This window comes from Arachis ipaensis, chromosome B7, assembly GCF_059453495.1.
Source record: "Arachis ipaensis isolate K30076 ecotype BB chromosome B7, ASM5945349v1, whole genome shotgun sequence".
Lineage (NCBI taxonomy): Eukaryota > Viridiplantae > Streptophyta > Magnoliopsida > Fabales > Fabaceae > Arachis > Arachis ipaensis.
Genome location: NC_142442.1, coordinates 138,780,427 through 138,802,544, shown reverse-complemented (window position 1 = coordinate 138,802,544; position 22,118 = coordinate 138,780,427). Strand labels below are relative to the sequence as shown.

General features: G+C 33.2%; 3 protein-coding genes across 3 annotated transcripts; 2 read left to right on the top strand and 1 right to left on the bottom strand.

Annotated features, from left to right (window-relative positions):
- Positions 1–1,858: 1,858 nt before the first annotated feature.
- ISA3 (isoamylase 3) lies at positions 1,859–14,964 on the bottom strand. Its single transcript, XM_016308170.3, has 24 exons — positions 14,429–14,964; positions 14,271–14,334; positions 14,091–14,159; positions 13,009–13,166; positions 12,237–12,330; positions 11,430–11,666; positions 11,088–11,192; positions 10,046–10,150; positions 9,588–9,722; positions 9,375–9,461; positions 8,707–8,758; positions 8,376–8,439; positions 7,527–7,626; positions 6,501–6,601; positions 5,445–5,496; positions 5,133–5,195; positions 4,606–4,695; positions 4,454–4,526; positions 3,730–3,809; positions 3,117–3,221; positions 2,937–3,035; positions 2,779–2,840; positions 2,455–2,563; positions 1,859–2,288 (listed from the first exon to the last, which is right to left on the bottom strand). The coding sequence occupies exons 1-24, from the start codon at positions 14,563–14,565 to the stop codon at positions 2,142–2,144; spliced, it is 2,388 nt and encodes a 795-aa protein (XP_016163656.1). The 5' UTR covers positions 14,566–14,964; the 3' UTR covers positions 1,859–2,141.
- A 109-nt stretch (positions 14,965–15,073) lies between these two features.
- Positions 15,074–18,532, top strand: LOC107606169 (uncharacterized). Its single transcript, XM_088494207.1, has 5 exons — positions 15,074–15,259; positions 15,766–15,812; positions 15,893–16,050; positions 16,985–17,049; positions 18,248–18,532. The coding sequence occupies exons 3-5, from the start codon at positions 15,906–15,908 to the stop codon at positions 18,314–18,316; spliced, it is 279 nt and encodes a 92-aa protein (XP_088350333.1). The 5' UTR covers positions 15,074–15,259; positions 15,766–15,812; positions 15,893–15,905; the 3' UTR covers positions 18,317–18,532.
- A 1,649-nt stretch (positions 18,533–20,181) lies between these two features.
- Positions 20,182–21,174, top strand: LOC107608451 (uncharacterized). Its single transcript, XM_016310241.3, has one exon. The coding sequence runs from the start codon at positions 20,297–20,299 to the stop codon at positions 20,885–20,887; it is 591 nt and encodes a 196-aa protein (XP_016165727.1). The 5' UTR covers positions 20,182–20,296; the 3' UTR covers positions 20,888–21,174.
- The last annotated feature ends 944 nt before the right edge of the window (positions 21,175–22,118 follow it).

Below are 22,118 nucleotides of genomic sequence, written 5' to 3'. Positions count from 1 at the left end.
ATATCTTTTTAGTAAAATAAGAAATATGTAAAAAAAGTATTGTACAATAAAAAATTAGTCTTGACAATATTAATCAAAATGAAATATTGAAAAGATCAAATCCCTTATAAATGCGTTGGACGTATAAGATTTTAATTTATAGTTGACTAGTTGTCATGGCATGAGTATTTATATGGTATGTGGTTAAATATGTATTATTATTAGAGTTATGTTAAATGTATATTAAAATCAATTATCAAAGTCAGTTATTTATATAAAATATATAATAAAATATAAATATACATTAAAAATAAATTAAATTACACATGTATTTAATATAAATATATTAGTAGTTAATTTTGATGTATAAATAATATTTTTGATATTATTAATTAAAATTATTTCTCTTTAAAACTTTAAAAAATTGAAAAGGAATTTCAAATAATTGATTAGATCAATCTGTGATACTTGAAAATGAAAAAATATAGGAGAACAATGTATATAATGAACAATGTGAACAACAGTTTAAAAGAAGAAGATAAATTTAAAATTGAAAATCAAATTTTTAATTAATTAAATAATTATTATCAAATTTTAAAATTTAAAAACATTAGGATTAACACCTAAACCATTACGTACCGTTATACATTTATGTATTATACGTTTTGCACCTCATCCCTCTCAATGCAACTATCATTGTTGTCGTCGCAAAGGTCTTGACATCGCCGCCCCCTTACTGCCGCAGTAGGTTCTCTTCCAACCCGAATAATGATGCTTGTTTGCACCCCTTACCGTCGTCGATCTCTTCCATTTCCGCCAACTCTTTCTCATTGGATGGCACCATATTGTGATAGAAATTCGTGGTGTTGCGGCAGTACCAACATTTTTTCGACAAGACCACACGGCACATGTTTCGCCGCTGGATTGGTTCTTTGATCATCGCTTGTATCTACATTTTGCGCGTATACTTGATCCAAGGCTTCTACATCGTTTCCTACGACTTTGGAATTTATATGTTCAATCTCCTCATCGATTTTCTTTCTCTTTAGGTTGATCTCAAAATTTAGAAATTTTACGACTCTTCTCACCAGAAGTTCCAACGAGAAGTTAAAAATTATTTTATAATAAAATAAGACTAAAATAAAATTTTTAAGAGAATTGAACTAAATTTTATATATAATTTATATAAAAAAAATTGAAATTTAGGGGATCATTGCCCTCCTTTCTCACCGTGAGAGTCTGTTCCTGTAGATAAACTCATAAAACAATAAAACAATAAAAAAATATATTATTAGTCAATTTAAATTAAATTAAATTTATCCATAATTTATTCAAATAAACAACTTCTAATTTATATTTTAGTGATAGAATTTTAAATTACTTATTTAAAATAGTAAGGGTGTCGTAGTCTGCAAATCCAAGATAGTTATACTTTATGAAATATTTTTATTTAGTGAACTATGTTTGAAATTTTATTTTTTATAAACAAAAGATAAAGCTTTATCATATTTAATCAACCAACTCATTCTTGCCAGCCACCTTTCTTGGGGATGATGATGTCGTAAATATCCCCCTAAAGCTTACTAAATATTTCCACCATCTTAGCATTGTAAATTAAATCCGTATAACTCCAATGGGAAACAGTCCAATATTTCTAAATTGCTGCCAAGAGAATTATTAAAATTGTCTCTAATATTTCATTAAAAGGTATTAATTGATAGATAATAGAACAAGGAAGGAATTAAGTTCGGAACATTTTTTAGCTTTAGCGTCGTGGACGGGGAACTTAGACTACCTTAAATAAAAGAATGAATCTTATTTAATTTAACTCGAGTCAATCTCGCAAATCGCAATATAAATATACGCAAGAAAATAGATATAGATTGATAACAACATTTATTGAACTCGATCATCTGAACATCTTAACATCTTAACCTGACTTTCTATTATAACCTGACTCTATATAATGCTAAATCCTGTAAATCATATTAGTTCAGGATTTGCAGTCTTATTACTATTCTTCGTCTTTTCTTTTCTTCTCTTTTTCTTTTTCTTTTTCTCGGGTGCCTATACATCCGGCCTTTATATAATACAAAATATAAATCTCAGATCAAGCTTATGAACCATTTCAGTATCTGAGATACGTCTATGTTAATCACATTTTATTGTACAATTGTGAGAGGGGGATTCTCCAATGAAAACTTGGCCTCAAGAAGAATGGAGGAGTATGGTGCAATGTTGTAGGTGTTTCCTTTGCAGGGGAGACCATCAAGGTTAAAGTCATCGGGAGAGACAAGATTAGTATCCACCTGCATTCGCGTCAAGAATTCAACTTAACATGAGTATAAAATTTATAAGGAAACAATTTGCTGGCAATGGCATCCTCTAAAAAAAGTTGATGTTAGTGCTTAACACAAATTTCATGCTAAAATCTTTATTTGGATGGGTACTAAAAGGAGGAGAATTGAAACTTACCACACGAAACCAGCTCCTCTTAGTTGGAGGTGTTGGAAGCATAACCTCAACAAAGAAGTCATGAGCATTAAATGCCAAATAGATGTCTCCTCCATTGTTGTCATGAAGACTGTATACACACGCAATGCACAGAGAAAATGCAAAGCAATTAATGTCAGGTCATTCAGTCATTGTCTTTTTTAGTATTAGATTCGAAGTACATTCCAAGACCAAAATGTAGTTTGCAGCAACACTGTTTAGATTCATTGTGTAAAAGCACTACAAAAAATTCTTCCAGGATTTACCAAACCCAATTCCTTATCAAAGATGTACATATATTCTTACGTGAATGCAAGAAATTTGCTTTCATAGTTGTCCCAATTGTGTTCATGCCACGTGATATCAGTCTGCCAAGAAAAAAGAGTTCCATAAGCACAAATGAGGGTGTGTGCTACCATAAGATTTGCAGTATTAGTTTACATAATGTGAAGCAAACAGATCACCTTGCTGAGAAAATTTTCATGACTGAATACTTTATGTGCATGCCGGTACTCTATAACTTTGGAGAAAAACCTAAAGTGGTCATTCTTCCGTGCATCCAACTATTGAAAAAGAATATTATGCTGTCAGTAAATAGTCAGTAAGAAACTGTCAAAAGTGAAATCGGCAGGTTATAGACTTGCCTGACCCCACAAGAAATTATTAATAGAAGAATCATGCCCATAACTATTGTTATTTCCATAGCGAGTGTGGCCATATTCGTCTCCCATTAGCATCATAGGTGTGCCCTGCAGTCATTTCAAAATTCTAATTCCTACTTTGCCTTGAGTGGTAGCATAATGCAAATCAATAAAATCATACCACATCATCTCGAATTTTACTTTATAAAACAAAATAAGTTGAAAAGGTGATATAGTGCTATGGCCTGAAATCCTGAATTGCATATACTGTCTGAGAAACCCATGGTTTACATTTGGTGATTAACCTGTTTAAACACTTTTACATTTGGCACAATGCCCTAATTAACAAAATTGAAGGCAGGTTATTGCATTTTATATCTCTCTAGTTTATATGTATATCAAGACATGCAACTGGGAAAGATGTGGAAATTTGGGAAAGAGCTCCTCTAAAGTAGGTTTGTCTTTTAAGACTTACGTGAGAGAATATTCACTTTCTTCCTTTAAAGACAATGCTGACTTCAGAAGAGTTATATACAAACAAAATGATTACAGAATTTCAAGCACTATTTTCTGCTAATAAACAACTGAAATATGACTAACTAGTTGGTATGTGAACCTGAGATATCATCAATGCCAAATGGAAGTTTTTCATTTGTCGTGAACGTAAAGCTTTTATGCTAGCATCATCAGTTTCCCCTGTCAAACAAATAGTTTTTTTCCAGTAAAATGATAATAATTAAATAGGCAGAATTATACAGCAAACCGAATATTGCTCACTTATCAGAATTCAATTCCTTTCTCAAAAATGTCTACACAAAATGAGAAAGAAATAGGGAAGAGAAGCAATCCCAAAACAAATCAATGAGATAATCAGTTTGGTACTCAAAATGTGTGTGTGATGACGAACAAAATACAAGTCCCAACAATTGCTACCAATGACTGCAACATGGTTGCATATCAAGGACATCCATGCTTCAGAAAACAATTAAAATAACACTGCATTTTACAAACTAGTGATGATAAAATATGAAGCCTGTTGTGTCATAGTTGGATAAACTTCATTGATTTTTTTAGGTGGGGAGTTACAAGGAGAGCCAAAGGCCCAGAAAAACAAAAATCTAGGAACCATGGATCACACGGGGTGAACTTCAGTCATTATGGTATGCACTACTTGTGACTCGTAAGTGTTCTTCAGACATCCAGATTGTAGTACTATTATTAGTCTTGGGTTTCATGTTATACAATTATATCATTCTATATGCTGGAATAATTAATCTAAAAGAAAAAAGGCCATTGTAAAAGAAAGAAGCAAAGGTAAACAGTGTAGTGCAAGAAGCTACCTTCAAAACCACAGTTCCAACTAAAATTGTCATTGCTTCCATCCATTCCACCTTCGCCATTGGCTTCATTGTGCTATGAAACCAACAACCAAGTAAGGTGCCAAAATTTTGATAAACAGTGGATATTTGACCAGAATTAGGAGTGGTGGTACCTTGCAATTGTATGACACAAGATCATACAAGGTAAACCCATCGTGTGCAATAACAAAGTTAATACTATGATATGGTCTACGGTTGTTCACCTGTAAGATAAACAAATGCAGATGGGAACATTATTATAGAATTATTCATATAGCAATTTTAGAAACTGAAGTGCTGGATATGGTAGTTTGACTGTTTAATAAGGATGCTAAGATATTAAACTCGATGAAGATAGTTTACATGGTGACAAAACAAACGACTTCAATGGAGCAATTAGTTTGATGAGTGCAAGAAAAATCCTTAAGTTTGATGACCCTTGTGATGAGCATGTGAAAAATGGCCAACTTAGGGACTCAGGGTACATGTGTTAATGTAAACTACTGTGAGTCAAAAGTAATTCCCATTAGTTTAATCTAATATTCTGCCACATAAGTTCAACTTCATAAGTTAGAGATATAATACCATTCCCAAAACACTCTCAATAGCATAAGCTTTAGAAGAGTTGGTCTTTGACAGGGAATATAGTAGTGATGCTTACTTTATAAAGATCAGAAGATCCAGCAACCCGAGTTGCAAAACTCCCCTTCATACCAGCATCACCCTAGAACATTTTCAAAGGAAGAAAATAAATTAGCAATAAATTAAACAGTTCATAAGTCAAATCATAGAATATAGCAAAGACAAGCAGTAGTCCCATCTGATTATTTACGTAGTTTCTTGTTTCTCATATAACATTATAGAATGGGTAGTTCTGTTTGCCTAAACTACCTATTGCAAATCATACCATTAAAGGTCAGGTAATTTGAGGGTCTAAATTAGGTTTCTTTTTTCTTTCCCTCTTAAAAATTACCTTGAAAAATTTCCGCAAATCATCACGGTATTTCCCATTCCATTCAGCCCATCTATGTCAAAGAAAAATAGTCAATAGAGGAAACAGGTTTTCTATTTTAACAATAAATGAATCTCTCTAGAGCAGAACCCCGTTCCAAGAATGTATGTGGATATCGTCCTTGAAATACTCTTTTGTGTTCTAAACAAAACCATATTTATGCAGTTCAGATGAAGATTTTGGCCATTGGAACAGATTACATAATGCTGAAGTGATCATTTCATGCTGAAGGGTAGAACTTAAAACAACTAACATGTCATGCAACCGTTGGTGAATTCAATTGCAGAATCAGAATAACCCAATTATCATGTTAATTTTTGTCACAAAACTAGCAAAGTTGATACTTGTCAGGGGGTGAAAGCCGGAATCAAAAAGCAAAAAAAAAAAAAAAATCTCAAATATCATTATAGCAAGCCACTGAATTCAATATCAATAATTAAACTAGAAACCTAAACACAATGTCAAGATTAAAAAAAAAAAAAAAGTCATGAAGGCTTCATATGTGGAATGTTGTGTATTGTTTGCTTCCAACTATAAAAACATGAGTGAAATTGATATTTATTTATGAAACAGTAGAGCCAACCTCCTTACAACAGAAGAGGTCGACCTCTGAGATTCTTCAAAACAAATAATTATGAAAAACATACTACAGGACAATGGGAGACCTGTGGCCTCCCTCTCTAATTCTCACTTAGTACTTGTTGTCTACCTCCACACTTCCTCTTTCCACTTTTACATTCACATTTCACACCCCAAGTTCCATCCCTAGCGAAATCAACATTCAATGATGCTTCTTAGGCATGAATCTTCCAGTTACTTTCACATTATGTCCTCCTTATTCTCATGCGAAAATCCTCCATCACATCCCTTTTTTGTAGCATAAGCATTATAAATGGAAGTCTAAAATCACCCAAGCATGTAGTTCATCAACTTTCATGATTTGTGGATTGTATTAAAGAGTATTCTTAGAATGATCATACGTACTTAAACAGTAAAAGTTCTAAGAAAATAAATTACCGATCCCAATTTGGGAAACTTCCAACAAGATAAAGACCTCCACAGTCCCAAGGCTCTGCGATAATTTTACATCTCGATAAGACTGCATCTTTAGCAATTGCCTGCAAAAGAATAAAACTGATAGGATCAATTAATTATAAAATAAAATTTGGGCCAGTTTCCTAGCTGAGATAGAGAATAACTAGCACTCAATGATGTCTTCAAATTTAGAAACTGTAGAAGTGTTTAAAACCAAAGTACCAAACCAACAAAACTAATCAAGAACTTCTGAAACTCAACTACATCCAACTATGTCTCTCAGTTTCGGTTGGTAGCTCAGCTCCCATTGGTTTCTAATTTCTAAACAATTCATTCAATTAGACCGGGTTTTGAAATAATCTGGAGGTCTTCTTTTCTACCTGTTTACAAGTTTAGCATGATAAAGAGGTGAAATCATGCTCAAATCCTTACCCAACTTTTTTATATAGTGCTCTTCATGCCTGTACCCAAATCCCAGTAACAGATTCTAAGCGGGTAAAGCTGCAAATTCGTCTGGCATTGAATTAACAGTCTTTCCTGCTATTGCTTTGAATGTTATTAATGTGTTGTGACAAAATCTGAAGTCTTAATTTATCATTTGAATAACCATTAACCAAAGAGGTTATCTGTTTATACTTACATAAGCTACGGGAACTCTTTATATGCCTAAAATCCCTTGAACCAGACCGATCTAAATTGACTGTTACGGTTTAGATTCATTCAATTAGATACAACATGTGAGTTTAGTTTCATCAGCCCTGTAGTTTGCTAATTACATTGGTTCAACGCTAAGAATCATGTACCCTGACAGGAAACTACAACATTGGCAAATCTAGTATGTCCAGAATTTTGTGTTGCTTTTATGTCTTTAACAAAATGTCCATAGCTTGTCAGGCATCCTTTTCAGATAATATGTGAAATAGTGAAATGGTTGAACCAAATTTATGAACTTCATACCAGCATTCAAGAAAATGCCCATCATATCTATATCCTAGGATATAAATTTACCCTAATCAGAGGGGGAGCGTTAAGGGGGGAACCATCAGTTCCTCGACAAAGGACACTTGCAAGATCAAATCGAAATCCATCCACATGATATTCAGTGACCCTACAATAAAGTGAAACCCAAAAAAAGAATTGATGATGCTAATTAGTTACATAAGCAAACAGAATAAATAGAATTTACAGAACAGAAAATAATGCTTCCACAAATAGAAAATTAAAAAGAAAAATTATGACTAGTTTTGAATTATTAGTACTGCTAATGGCATCACAAAAGATGAGTTGTTAATATAGGTACTATTGCCTATAATGTAGGTTTAGCAATTTTAGGACCATCAATGATTGGGGAACATGGATCCATTGGCAACTCCTTTGGAAAAATTGTGGAATAGTATTTCTTTCCTGTATTTCAAATACTCTCATTGTGTAAATATTCCATTCGAAAAAGAGAAAATTCAAAACAATTGGGAATTTTCAGGAATTGGATGCAGTTATTAGTTCATGATATGAGTAAAAGCACCAAAACTGCTCAAAAAATTTTAAAGCACTAAAGATAGGTAAACATTACAAGATTCCCATAGAGGCAAACTGATGTTATGGATTAATGCTTGGCTAGAAAAGAATCATGGCAAAAGCATAAGGGAAAACAAGTATAACGTTAATGTTTTATAGAACATCATGAGCAACTGAACATGTAATGGATTAAGAAACCACAAAAATTTTATATTCTAAAGTATCAAGCCTGTTTGAGATAAATGAATAGGGAGTTGTTCTTAGATGAAATGAACTAAATTGATCAAGATATACACAACTGGCCATTGTATAAATATCATATTTTATGCAAGTAGTCCATACCAGTGTCTTAGGCTGTCAAGGATGAGCTCCATGACCACAGGATGGTTACAATTCAATGTATTTCCTGAAGAAAAATATTTACTCCAAGTGAGAGTACTTATATTGATATAGGTCTAGTATTACTAGATGAGATCACCTACATAAACCAAATGATGCATACTAAAATTTAGCTGCTAGCAATTAAATCAAAGGGAGCTGTTTATTCTCAAAATAGTGAAAAGAGAAAAAGTATTGCATAACAAATATCCTCAACACTCGAGAAAAATGTGGAACAGGTAATACATTGAATTGTTGATATAAAATTTTGATAGTAAGACAAAGATAAACTTACCACAGCCAGAGTAGTTCAGTAGTTGACCATCATTGTCCAACATGTAGTAAACCTGTAGAAAAGAAGAAATTTTAGAAGAGTAAAAGCAAATCAACAATCTAATATAACTAAACAAACATAGGCTGATTAGTGAATAGATAATACCAACGACAAAAGGACAACTTGAGAAGGAAACTAAGCAGGAAATGCCTTTGTAATTTGTAGCAATGTAAATTGTAGTTCTAAGATCGTGCAGAACTACTACATTTCAAAGGCCACTAAATCCATGTATTGCTTATGTCAAGAATTTGAATCAACCGGATACCTTACCTCCTAACTGTGTCGCATGGATGGTATTAAACACATTATCTGATATTATTACTTACACGGATCTTATTGTCACCACTACATTTTTCATTAATATACATAATGCTACATTTCTAGATCATTTCTTTTCTTGTATACACCTTGTTTTCAACCTGTGTACAATTCTTACACTATGCTATTTGGAGTCTTATAAAGTAAACTTCCTTAGTTCCTTTTCCTTTATCCCAAAAAATAAAAGATGATTAAAAAAAAAAAAAAGGAAAGCCAAATTTATAAGAACGCCTGACCATAATGTATGGTATTGCAAGTATTGAAGTATACCAATGCACAAATAACACACTTTGCCAAAAAAATAGAATTACCTTATTATCTATACCACGAAATGAAGTAGTGTAAGGATTAGGATCATCTGCCTCATTAGTATGATTATAGACAACATCCAAAATAACCTAAGTGTGCATAAGATTTATTGCAAGTGAGATATGAGATATCAGATGTTATAAAATAAGGTAGAAAAGCAAAACAATATAAAGTAGGTTACACTCCAAACTAAAATCAGTGGAATTCAAAGTTACCTCTATGCCAGCAGAATGTAAAGCTTTAACCATTAACTTGAATTCCCGGGAAGCATTAACTGGTCCTCCACCAGCACTAGCATAGCGACTCATAGGGGAAAAGAAATTTATTGTTGAATAACCCCATGTATTGATCTTGAAAATAAAAAAAACAACAATGAACTGTCAGTACAACTGTATAAGCCACATAATATGTCAAATTCATATACACTGTCACTTAACATATCACAAACCCTATTTGCTTTTCAGATTTCTGCACCAGCTGAATGAGAATGAAAACATAGTTATTCTACCTACATGTGTGTTTATGCTATTACATATTTCTTCAGAATTCGTGGGTAGACTACCAGACAGAAGAGTGTTATTTGTTTACTGGGACTCAAAAATACACTGTAAATAATGAAGAGATTCCACACAAAACTATGCCGCAAATAATAGATCATGATACTTTATATTACCATGTGATCTCTGGGGTTCGGTCGCCTTTGGAACTCCAATTCGTCAAACTCAAAGACAGGTAGCAACTCCACTGCATTGATACCAAGCTCTAGAAGGTGTGGGATCTTAGAGATGAGAAAAAGATCAAGTTAAAATGACAAGGAAATAAATATTTTTACAAAGGATATAATAAAGCATAAGCAGCATTATTTCCTAAACTTGGAGACACCAGGTAACAATATAGGTCTAGTTTCAAATTTGAGCTTGTTTTAAATTTCAAGCAATTTTAAATTTGGACAGAGAAAATAATATAGGTCTAGTTTCATCACAATTCTTTGTATCGCAATTTAAGTGTTAAAAACAACTGCCTTTCACTCGTTTAATAAAAGGCTGAACAGAACTCTAGGATCTAAGTTATTCACATTTTTCAATACGCAGACATTTTCATATATGGTGTTTAAATATTTGTTGAACCATGGGTTGTACAAAATATTGGCTAAATAACAAGAATTTATTATGATGTCATTATAACTCTCTTTAGGAACTTTCAACTGAAAATCTTAAAAGGGGAACTCTGCCTTCTATTACTTTAAAGCTGCTACATAACTTCCACATTTCATTGGAAAATTAATATGTTGCCTATATTCAAATCCACACCATTGTCGGTGACATTTTCTAGAGGACCCAAAGGAGAACTTCCCACAGATTTAATCATACTATGTACAACATAAATACGTTGTTAGTGTATACTGGAAACCAAGCAATGAGCACTAAAATTAAGGGCGAGTCTAGTAATATGAAAAAACACGTTTAATATGTGTCCATTTTTAACACTACACTATAGCAAATGCTATGTGAGCCAAGCTTCTTGTTACAAATATATTCAACCCAGATCCTCCAAGTATGTAACTCTTAACACTTCTTATATTTTTTTGACACTAGGTTTCATTTGGTCAAACTTGAGGGCGGGCTTTACTTACAGAAATGGAATATTTTAAAACATATGAACATAGTATTGCGTCAAATTCACCTTAAGAATATAAAGAATAACACAAATATTACCTTCTCAATCACGCCAAGATAGCTACCACGAATGTTATTTTCCAGCCCACTAGATTCATCACTTGTAAATGCACGGACATTCATCTCATATATAACAAGATCTTTCTGCAAGTGCATCAGTGAAGCATATTGAGAATCAAAGCAAACATTATACATCATTCAACCAGGAAGACAAAATGAGCAGTAAAATTTAAAGTACTAGACAACAGCTTTAAAAGCGTATATATACAATAAACATAAACCAGCTTATATGAAGCCTTAATACAAGGACAATAATGTGATAAGTATCGTTTAGGAGCAACAATAGACATTTATGCAGTCAAAAGACCCAAAAGACCAAACCTCAGGAATATTTGGAAGCTTGTAATTTTCTCCCCAGTCAAAAGGTAAGCTGTCAAAATCATATGTGCCGAGAAACTTAAACAACTTCATGCTAATGTCCCCAAAATATCGCCGACCTTCTATTAGTTTTGCATAAGGATCAACAAGCACAATGTTGCTGTCAAATCGATGCCCCTTACCCCAGTCTTGAGGCCCATCTATGCGATATCCATACAGAACATTGCTCCGAGGCAGATCCTGAGCATTGAAAAGAAAAAAAATATATATTAAAATCAAAATTGAACTTTGGTAAAACGGAAGAAATAAAAATGTATATCACGCAGCTAGCAGCAACAATAGTCCAATAAAATCCAATGGCCTTATCTCATTTAGTTAGGATTTGTACGGGTAAATTAGAAAGTGTTAGGTACATTTTTGTTCCAAGGATGTTTGATGAAATTATCGCAAAATGAGTGTCCAAAAAAAAAAAAAAAAACCCAAAATGCATCACCATTCAACACCAACATATATCACACACAAACCAGCCGATGTCAGCATCCAAACATAAAAGCCATTTAATTCCCTACATCACAGTCAACACTTTGTGAGGAAACAGTGCAGTTATAATAAATTTCAGACTTGTCTGTTTAATCTGACATTTCAGCCACAAAAGTAAAACACTGTAACAGGGAAAATATTGCATATTAGTACAATATTAGGAATACTATTTTCATTATTGCATTATTGCTATATTTTTAAGGTTGCGATTTTAACCAAAAACAAGGCAAAGCTGAGTTTAGCTTCTCAGGCAGTTGCTAGAAGATTTACCTCAATGCAAATGTGCCAAACGTCCCCTGTTTTGTTTAAACGAGGATCCAAAGCCAATTCTATCATGCTACCATCCAGTGCATCCATGCTTCCACTAAAAATTAAAATAATAAAAAAGCATGTAAGACAACTATATGTTTCATGACTATATTAACCCTTTGCATAGATTGGTAAATTGAATAGATGGTATGAAGGATGAGAAAGACAGCCTCTACTCGTAAAAAATTTACAGATCTTGAATGACAGGGATCTTTGTCAAAATTTGACATAAAAGACAAGGAACTAAAACTACATTTGACTGAGAGCAAGAAAAAATGAATTGTACAGAAATGGTCAATGAGCTATCACACCTTGTGAATACACTTGATCCAGAAGCCTAAAACTCTGACAAGAATAATATTAGGTTTTAGCATTCACTTATGTTGCTCCTCATCATAAGGATCTAACCCAAGAAACAATGTGAAACCGTTCTCAAGATATATCTCAGTCTAGAATTCACAGCTCAAGAGCTTGCAGCTTTCAAAATTGATGTGAAAATCAGTGCAAGTCTTGAATCCTTATTAATAAGGTTCTTTCTTCACGTTTTATTTTTTGAGCAGATTTAGAAAGTCGCTAATCATTGAAACAAATTGCAGTCTGAGAAAAGAAAGACTCCTGAGAATAATCTGTAAATGTGAATTAAATCAAATTGAACAAAGTACATTTTTTATTTTTAAATTTGATTCATGCACTGGGAAGAGTGAACTAATGATGCAAAAAGAATCTAATTTACCTCTCAGGAGGGACTAAACAAAGTGTGACAGCAGTTGCATTCTGTGAAAAAATAGCAAAATTGATCCCATTGTCAACTTCTGATACACCCAATGGAAATGCCTGGCCTGGAAAGGTTTTCCATGATGGTCTGCTCTCAATCACTTGTAAGGCTTCTTCCTGAAATTGCAAAGTGAAGCATTTTGATGACATTAATCACAGTAAATCTATATTACACCATAACAGTGGCATAGTTTATTTCTCTTTTTTTATGTTGGTAGGGGTTGGGTTGGGACTAGGGAGTGGAGGAGTAAGTAAGAAAACGTAAAATCTTGTTGATCTTGTTGATGATGGTGATTTTTCTTTTTGATATTTTTTCGTCTGCACCATGGTAGGGCAACTTTGCAGGCATTTCTCCCATCATTGGATTTCTCCTTTACAGCAGGGGACTTGAGTTTAACAACAAACAACTATATTACTAAACTCCAGGTTATTTGCACTGCAGTTGCAATAGATAGCAAACAACTTCATCTCAAAAGCCATTACCGTTTCATTCTCCAGATATGACAATAAATTGCATATCCAATAATTTGTTTGAAAATAAAAAACTCACTAGTTCATGAAGAGACAATAAATAAAATTCCTTGCAGTTGCACAACCTAGCATCTTAATTGCTAACCATCTAAGTTTTCATTTTGTTTTCTCTTTTAATTAATATTTTCTCCCCTCATATCTGATGTTAAAAGAGCCCTGTTGGTGATGATCACCAATCATATACCAAAAGTGGTAGTCTGTATGTATGGCTCTAGGTATCATAGATTTTTTTTTTTTTTTTTTCAGGTTTCATTCGATGAGGATTCAGATTAAATGGGGAAAATATATCCAGGTTAGCTCCAAGACTTCACAATTGAAGACAAATCAATGAATGCTAGCAAACCAGCATTTGATAGTGTATAGTGATATTGAGTTGCATGACCTACTAATATATCAGTTTGCATTCCATGTTTATCCAATTGTTATTACAATCATTCTGTTCGTTTTTGTAAGAACCAGAAACTCTTTAATCTTTTATAAAAAGCCTGTAACGCAAAAAGGCGCACACACCTCAGTTACACCCTCTGTTGCACGAGCACCGTGAACATTACTTGTCCTAAGTTTGCCACTGTTCCTTCCCTAACCAATGCCAAAGTTCCAATCAAAATTCCACAAACAGCTATCTATATATGATGAGAAATTGAGAACACACACACACACACATAGCAGTGGAATACTTGATCGCATTACCTCGTTGAAAACTCCACGAGTTTTATTTGATTTGCTTCCCGAAGCTTGCGTGTTCAATTTCAATCTAATCAGATCCACGAGCAATGAATAAATAAATAAATAGAAAAATGTTAATCCAGGAACAAAAGCATAAGAATAATTAACATGTGCAATAGTACCCGAAGTGACCGGGGAAGGAGTTTCCGGCGAATGAAGTGCGGGAGGCGTTGATGCCGCCAGAAAGTGAGGAAGCGAAGAGTGTGGAGTGAGCGGTGGTGGCAGCTCTTGAGCCGCAGAGCAAAGGCTGGTGAAGCATCGAGGTGATGATTGAGAGAGAGAGAGAGTGATTGGAATTGTTTCGGTGTTATTCTATTTATTATTGTAGAAATAAATCTAAATTTATAAAAAATAATGGTGATGAGGAATTGGGAGTGGAGAGTGGAAGAGGAGCTTGGGACTGTGTTGCATCTGCATATTTTAAAAGCAGTTAGCGAGGCAGCTGGTTCAAGGGGATGGGACAAATGGACAATCATATATTCATATTCATCAAATCAAGCCTTTCATTAATTACAGGACAACTTCATTTTTGTGCAATTTTTGGCTGCTTTCAACAAGTGTTGATTGGATTTCTTATGTAATTTTCCTTCTCTTCTTTCATCATTAGGACTAATTATTATGTTTTTATGCGTGTTTTCCTCTCTTCTTCCAAAATTATGATAAGATTAAAAAAAGCAGCACTGCGAATTTCATGTACGTCACGTGTACTTGGATTAATTTGTAAACAAAAGTAATTATTTATTTTCTTTCTTGAAAAATAAATGAAGGATCTAAACGTCATTTTGGATCCCCAAAAAATAAAAAAAAAAAAAGGCCTGATTCAGGAACCCGCCACAGTGTCACTTCTTCTCCCTCACTCCAGCATTTCTCTTCTCAGTCTGCCGCCGCCGCTGTTCTTCCCTTCCTCGTGCCGGCCGTCGTGTGGTTTCCTACCCTACGCCGTCCCTTCACTGGTTCGTATTCTTCTCTTTTTTGTTCCTGTCTGTTATTTTTTTTTTACCTTTTCTTTTTCTTTTCCCCATTTTTCTGCTTGTTAGTTGCTTTTGTTCCTTGCTTCTGTATTTTTTTTCTTTTGTTGCTTCTGTTAATTTTGGTCTCTTCACTGCGAACTTTTGCTTCCGTTTCCGTTCCTTCTAATGCTCCTGTAACTTAGCTTCTGTTGCTTCTATAGTTATGTTATTTCATTGGTGGTTGCTTCTGCTATGTTGTGGCTTATGAATTATGAAATTCTTGATTTGGTATGTTAATTCTTGTTGATGTCATGTTATGAGCTTATGGATTTGGTATGGTTGCTGCTAATGGTGTTATTACTGTGTTAATGACCTTGGTTGATGGTTTTGAATTTTTGTCTGAGAGCATGTTTGTGTTTTTGTGTGTTTATTCATGATTTTATATGTTATTTTAAAAAAATACAAATTCTTAACTAGGGGAAAATAAACTCTCAATGTGAATTGTGCAGCTCCCCAACAGGGACAAAACAAGAGTTTGAGTTGTTCCCAATCTCAGGTATGTATTTTTCTCTGTTTTGTTCTGCTATTCCTTGTGTATGCAATTATCTCATTCATGTGTTATCTTCATTATTGAAGAGGAGAAGAAAAGATGCCTCTAGGGCTGATCCTAGGCATAGGAAGAGCTTTTCGAAGGAAGAGGACTTCTTCATTGGATATTCTGTCATCAAAACGTGCTCCACGAGGTTACTACAAGGGCAAGAACTGCAAGCCTACTGGTTTCCATACCCGTAAAGGTACAGTTGACTTTAAAATTTTCTTAATTTCGTCTTAGCCTTTATAAATGTTATCTTTTGTCCACGTCCACGGATGTCAGAATCGACAATATGGGTTCCTGCTCTCCGAAGCCATTTTGATTTATTCTTCCTTCATTTCAATTGACATTGTTTGTTCTTCTAAAAAATTTATGAATTAGATGACCCAGATTTGTGTTATTTTGTTTCTTAATCCTTTTCACTCTCTTCAGTCTCATAAGAATCGCTATACCTTCCCTTTGCTGTTATTTTTTGTTTATACAATTTGAAAGCTTCTTAATTCTTGTGAAATGAATGAATTTAAATGTTTATGTTGTATGAAATTTTTTCCTTTCTTTGATATTGATGTATAACTTGGGAACCTTTTTTTCATTTTTTATCATAATTTTATGTTTCTATGACTTTGATTTGCTGATGGCTGCCATGAAATAATGCTCAATTCTTCACGTGATAGTTTGAGAGATTGTAGTTTACTCAGCTGCCAGCTCAGTCAGTTAGAATTAGAAGTAGTTAGAAGCTGTTTAGTTAGTTATACTAGATGAATATTTAGACTTAGCTAAGTGTAACTCATACATGTATATTAGCATAACCTGATAATACAGTGACTGTGCATTGATTCATTTTATCGTTTTTACCCTTCTTGTCACTCTTAGCTTGCTTTCTCTCTCGTTCTCTAACTTTATCACAAGCTTTCGTGATACCTATACTGCATTTAGAAAGTTTGGCTCTGTCACGACTCTAGATTCATTACTGAACTTTTAGTTGGAGAGATCAGTCATATATTTATTAGTATCCATCAATTTTTTTGGTTTTCTTTTTTCATAAATATATTTGCTACTTTCTACAGTTATTGTCAATAGTTCATTTTTTTCCTTTTTGCCTGTCAAGTTGAATGTAAATTTGCACTTTGTTGCAGGTGGGTATGTGGTGGTGCAAGAAAAATTGCCAAACTATATAGTCCCTGATTTGACAGATTTTAAGGTTTGAATTGTACACCCAGTTTGCATTGTTCACTGGTGTTTTGTTAATCCGTTTGTTTTCAACATGATTACAAATTTGCAATGCTGAGATAAGTTCCCATGGAAAATTTTGTGCCAAGAGATGGTTCTCCTGGTGGCTATGAGGGAAAAGAAAATGAAGATATCTGGGGAAGGAAGGGTAAAGGAAGGAGGGGGTTAGAGAATTTCATTTCATTGATTAGGGAGTTTAAAACCCTCATTGTTGGGGAACTCCAAAGTAGCATTTGTTTCTTATCTTAGGACAAAAAGGATGGAGACTGAGGTAGCTGTAAAGGAAGGAACACTAGAGATGCATATTTGCCTTCCATTCGTTCGGGTAGTACAGAAATTTGCTTAAAAACTGCCCGCGAGTCAAGACATGTCTCGTGTCTCTATTTTAAAGTATACAAGTTATCTTAAAATTTGTCTTGACACAGGGACAACATTAAGCTTTTGTCAAGACATGTATTTGTCCCCAATATTTTTTTATCACCTCTGTTTTTATGACAAGAACCAAATGCTACTTAAATATAAGTATGGTTTATAAAGGGGTTAGTAAAAGCTCGCTCTAAAGTGCCTGTTAGCGTTTTCACTCTAATAAATCTCGGAAACAAGGATAAGTGCTCTTGAAGTCTCTTCCTTTTCTCCCTTCCCCCTCAAAAGCATAACTCTCAAACAGTCAAACAAGTACTAGTAGATAATTTGACATTGTTTCTTTGTTAAGCTCTTTAATTCTTCTATCTTTTAAGCTTTTCTAGTATATCATTATTTATGTTTCTTCAGCTTCCTTCGCCCTTAGCTTAGGTGCATCCCGATACGTAGTAGCTTTGTGTGAGTGGCTTTAATAGTTAATAGTTTTGGGACTAACATGGAACAGTTGGTCAAACAATGGCTGGTTGAGCCTAATAGTAATATTATAGGCAACATTAGGATCCACAATGGCAATAAGTATTCTTGTGATGTGGTTATACCATTAAATTGTGTTGTGTGATCTCTTTTATCATAGTAGTACATTTTTTACTTCCATAGACATTGTCCAGCTTAAAATGTCTGCTATGGTGATCTAAAGGGGTGCAAAAGTCATAATCCCTTTTATGAATGATCAAAGTCATAATCCCTCACTGATGAATTTTAGTCCATAACTGTCAGTGCTGATTAGCATCATTCTTTCTTTTATGCAGCTCAAACCATATGTATCTCAGTGTCCTAGAGATGTCAAGACCTCAGAGGCTTCTGCATTGATTAAGTAAACCAAATGGAGTAGTGTAAGGTGTTTTCTTTGTAACACTGCAGACTATTTCTTTGGAGAAGAGTTGGTAGAAATAGTCCTTCGTTTGAATGGTCATGCTTTTGTGATTATTACATTTGCCGTATTGACTGGCCCAAAATATCTCTGTTATGTGACAATGATACTACACGACTTAGACTATCAAAACCATTAATAAATTTTTGCTGTTATTTTCCTATGGTTTCTTTAGTATTACTGTACTTCTGGGTAAAAGCGAATCAAATAAACTCAGCATGGCAACGCATGAATTTATATATTGCATTTATATGGATTTGAATTTCCACAAAGCCAGAAAATTGAGACCCATGGAGAGATAATGACTCGTAAAAGGTCAAGAAGCAAATTTTACCAGACCATAAAAAATATAAAAAAGCAAACTCCCAAAACAACTAGAGCAAAGTACCTTTTTTTTCCCCCCAAACATCACAAGGATGTTTCTTTTTTTTTTTTTTTGTCATCCCCTGTTATGTCATAAATATTCTGAAAGTGATTTAATGTTATTCTTTATCTTTAAATTTGTCAAAAGTTTTGATAACGTTCTGAGTGCTTTTTAAATTAATGGATAATCAAATTAAAATTAACAATAAGGGCAGAAAAAACACATTTAAAATGAGACTTTTAAAGGTGAAAACTAAGGCTATAGATAAAGTATTTCATAAGAAATCGTGATTATGATGTATTTTATTAATTTAAATATAGTCATACTATTATTATTATCTTATTTCTCTAACAAATTCATTTTACAAAAAGATATACCACAAAAAGTTTTAGCTAATTAATATTTTTTATATTTAACTGATTTTTTTTTTAATTAAAAATACTTATCTCTAACATTTTTCGTGTACGGAGTCCTTGAAGCGTGACCGGTCAACAATAAGAAATTAAGAATTGCTTAGAGGTTAGCTTGGTGGATTCGAGTGCTGTTATTGTTTAAGAGCTTTTTGGTGGAAAGCAATATATATCATATTGACAATAAAATACGGTTGATATATTTAATAAATAAAGTTACGCCTTAATTTTAAAGTTTATCCAATTTACCAGAAAGAAATAAACAATAAAAGCTTATCTTTTCATAATTAAGGTGTTAAATACATTATTGACAAACGTTCAATAAATTTCAGAATGTTTTGATTTTGATACACCAATAATTATTAAACTCGTCTAAATTTCAACATAATAACAAAAATGAAAAATAATAACACATTTTTTAAGTATATTTGATGTGTTAAAAAAAGAACAAATTAAAATTCTAAAAATTGCGTATTAAATTAAATTAATTAATTAATAATTTTTAAAAAAATCAAAGAATATACAATTAGTTTTCATGGAATTAGGAAAGTTAACAGAATCTTATTGGTTGAAGAAAGTACAGTTATCACATATCACAGAATGTATAAGACATGGCAACGTACCATTGGTTGTACTGAAAGTAACCAGTGAACCACTCTTCCCAGCCAGTACCACTGTCTCAGTGGGCCCCAAGCAAACTTATTCTTTATATTTAAAAAAAAAAAAAGACGGAGAGATTAATAAAATAAATAAATAAATAACCTCAGAAGCCAAAATCTATTGTCTTTCCTTTTTATCCGCAATAGTCAACAACATTACAAATTTACACTCACCACCAAAATACAAAACGACTACGTTTCAGTCGTTTACCAGCACGGTTGCTTTGATTTTGTCCACGCCGCCCAAGCCTTTTGCGTTTTCCACATACTCAACAATCAGCGCATCAAAACCGTCCACTTAAAACACGTGTCCTAATCCAAACCGTCCAATTAATTCCAAGTCCATTTTTTTTAGTCCTGTCAAAAAGAACTATTTTGGAGGAAGCTCCCATGAACTATCATGGAAAGTGAAACACACCATCACCACCACCAGCACCACCACATTCATTCATGTATAAAAATGTAGGAAGAGCGATGAAGCTTTTGTTGCAAAAATGGCGAGCTTCAACCTCAAAAGAGTACTTACCAATAACAAGCAGAAGAAGAAGAACAATAATAACGAACGAGATGATTTTGGAAGATTCAAACCAGGTGGTGGTGGTTGCAAGAAGCATCCGAAACACCACCAATCCCCCGGCGTGTGCTCTCTCTGTTTAAACGATAGGCTTCTTCAACTTTCTTCTTCTTCTTCTTCTAGCACTTCTGTTATTGGCGGCGGTTCTTCTTGTTCTTCTTCTGTTTCTTCTTTGTCCTCGTATTATTCTTCTTCTTCAGCTTCTTCCTGTGCTTCTCCCGTATCGCATCATTTTCCTCTTAATTCTGAAGGAAAACGAAGCTCTACGCTTTCGATCTTTCTGTTGAGTGGTGCCAAGCATAACAATAATAACGGACTTCTCAAGAGTAGGTCAATGGCGGTTGATCAAGATTATCATCGTCGTAGCAAGAAGAAGAGTGGATTTTGGTCCAAGTTGCTTCCTTCTAAGAGCAAGAGAATAAACACAATGGAGGAAAAAGACGCTAACAAGGTGGTGGTGCTTCGTTCTAGCTCTATGAGAGAAACAACGGTCACCGTAGCTAGCTCATGAACATTATTATTATTCTTTTTTTTTTTTCTTTTATGAATTTTCGGTAGATTTTTCATTTTTGGTTTTTTTATTCTTAGGTTTTCAAATTTCTTCTACTTTTCTTTCTTTAATTTCCTTCCAAACAAAAAGGAAATAGAGATCAGATCTTGTATTGCATGCATTATAAGCAATCAGCTGAGCATGTGTATTATAATTATATTCGATCTGTACATAACTATATTCGATCTGTTAGAATATAATTATGATCAATTAAAATTATTTAGTATATCTGAATATTTATTATAAAATATTTTGTTTTTATAAATATTTTATAAATAATTTTTTATATTGTATCATTTCACACAACTTGATTATATACTCAATAATACACAAAGAAAAAGTCTAGGGCCAGCAATTTTTGTATTTTTTTGTCAGCACTTAACCATCAAAATAAAAATGAGTGATTTCCGACCATTAGATGTAATCTTACACCATTAAAAATACTATTGATGGCCAATTGATAGTTACAAAACACCAAAATTACTGGCCTCTTAGCATTCCTCATACACAAATTCTTTTTTCAATCTAATCTCTTATTTCTAACACGATATACCTTTCTTTAATTTAGTCTCTTATTTCTAACCGATCTACCTATTTTTGAAAGAGAAAACAAAAAGAGAAAGTACATATACATATAATATTTGTTTGTAGTTTTGTACAATTAGAGGTACGTATAGTTTCACGGATATTCAATATGCCAGGGTCGTCGTTATTCAGGAGGGGATAATAATAATAATATAAGAATAGTGATATATGACGAATATTAATTTTTAAATATTAAATTATTTTAAATTTTAATAATATAAAAATAAAAATTAGTCAAAAATATTAATTAATATTAATAAAAAATATTAACCTCTAATATTTTTCATAATTATTTAACTCATTATTATTCCATTTAGATTATTTGATTCTTCTATTATTTTTATTTGCTTGTGATAATTGAATATTGTTGTGGCGGTTATATTTACACATACATAAGAGAGAGAGGTCATCAAAGAATAATAGAATATTATTTAGAAGGCGCAGATCAGAGGTATATATATATACTGGCATGCCTTGGCTGTATGTATGTATGTATAGATATGGCTGTAAGTCTGTAACAACTAACAACCAGCTAAGGCTGGTCTCATAAATTTATAACATATAGTATGCTAATTTAATGAAAATTTCTCTTGGTAGGTTACAAATT

Coding starts and splice junctions, on each gene's coding strand:
- LOC107606169 (XM_088494207.1), top strand. CDS start 15,906: ATGCCTCTAGGGCTGATCCTAGGCATAGGAAGAGCTTTTCGAAGGAAG. Junction 16,051..16,984: donor TGGTTTCCATACCCGTAAAG/GTACAGTTGACT, acceptor ACTTTGTTGCAG/GTGGGTATGTGGTGGTGCAA. Junction 17,050..18,247: donor CTGATTTGACAGATTTTAAG/GTTTGAATTGTA, acceptor TCTTTTATGCAG/CTCAAACCATATGTATCTCA.
- ISA3 (XM_016308170.3), bottom strand. CDS start 14,565: ATGCTTCACCAGCCTTTGCTCTGCGGCTCAAGAGCTGCCACCACCGCT. Junction 3,810..4,453: donor TTGGAACTGTGGTTTTGAAG/GTAGCTTCTTGC, acceptor TTTGTTTGACAG/GGGAAACTGATGATGCTAGC. Junction 2,564..2,778: donor AGCAAATTTCTTGCATTCAC/GTAAGAATATAT, acceptor GTGTGTATACAG/TCTTCATGACAACAATGGAG.
- LOC107608451 (XM_016310241.3), top strand. CDS start 20,297: ATGGCGAGCTTCAACCTCAAAAGAGTACTTACCAATAACAAGCAGAAG.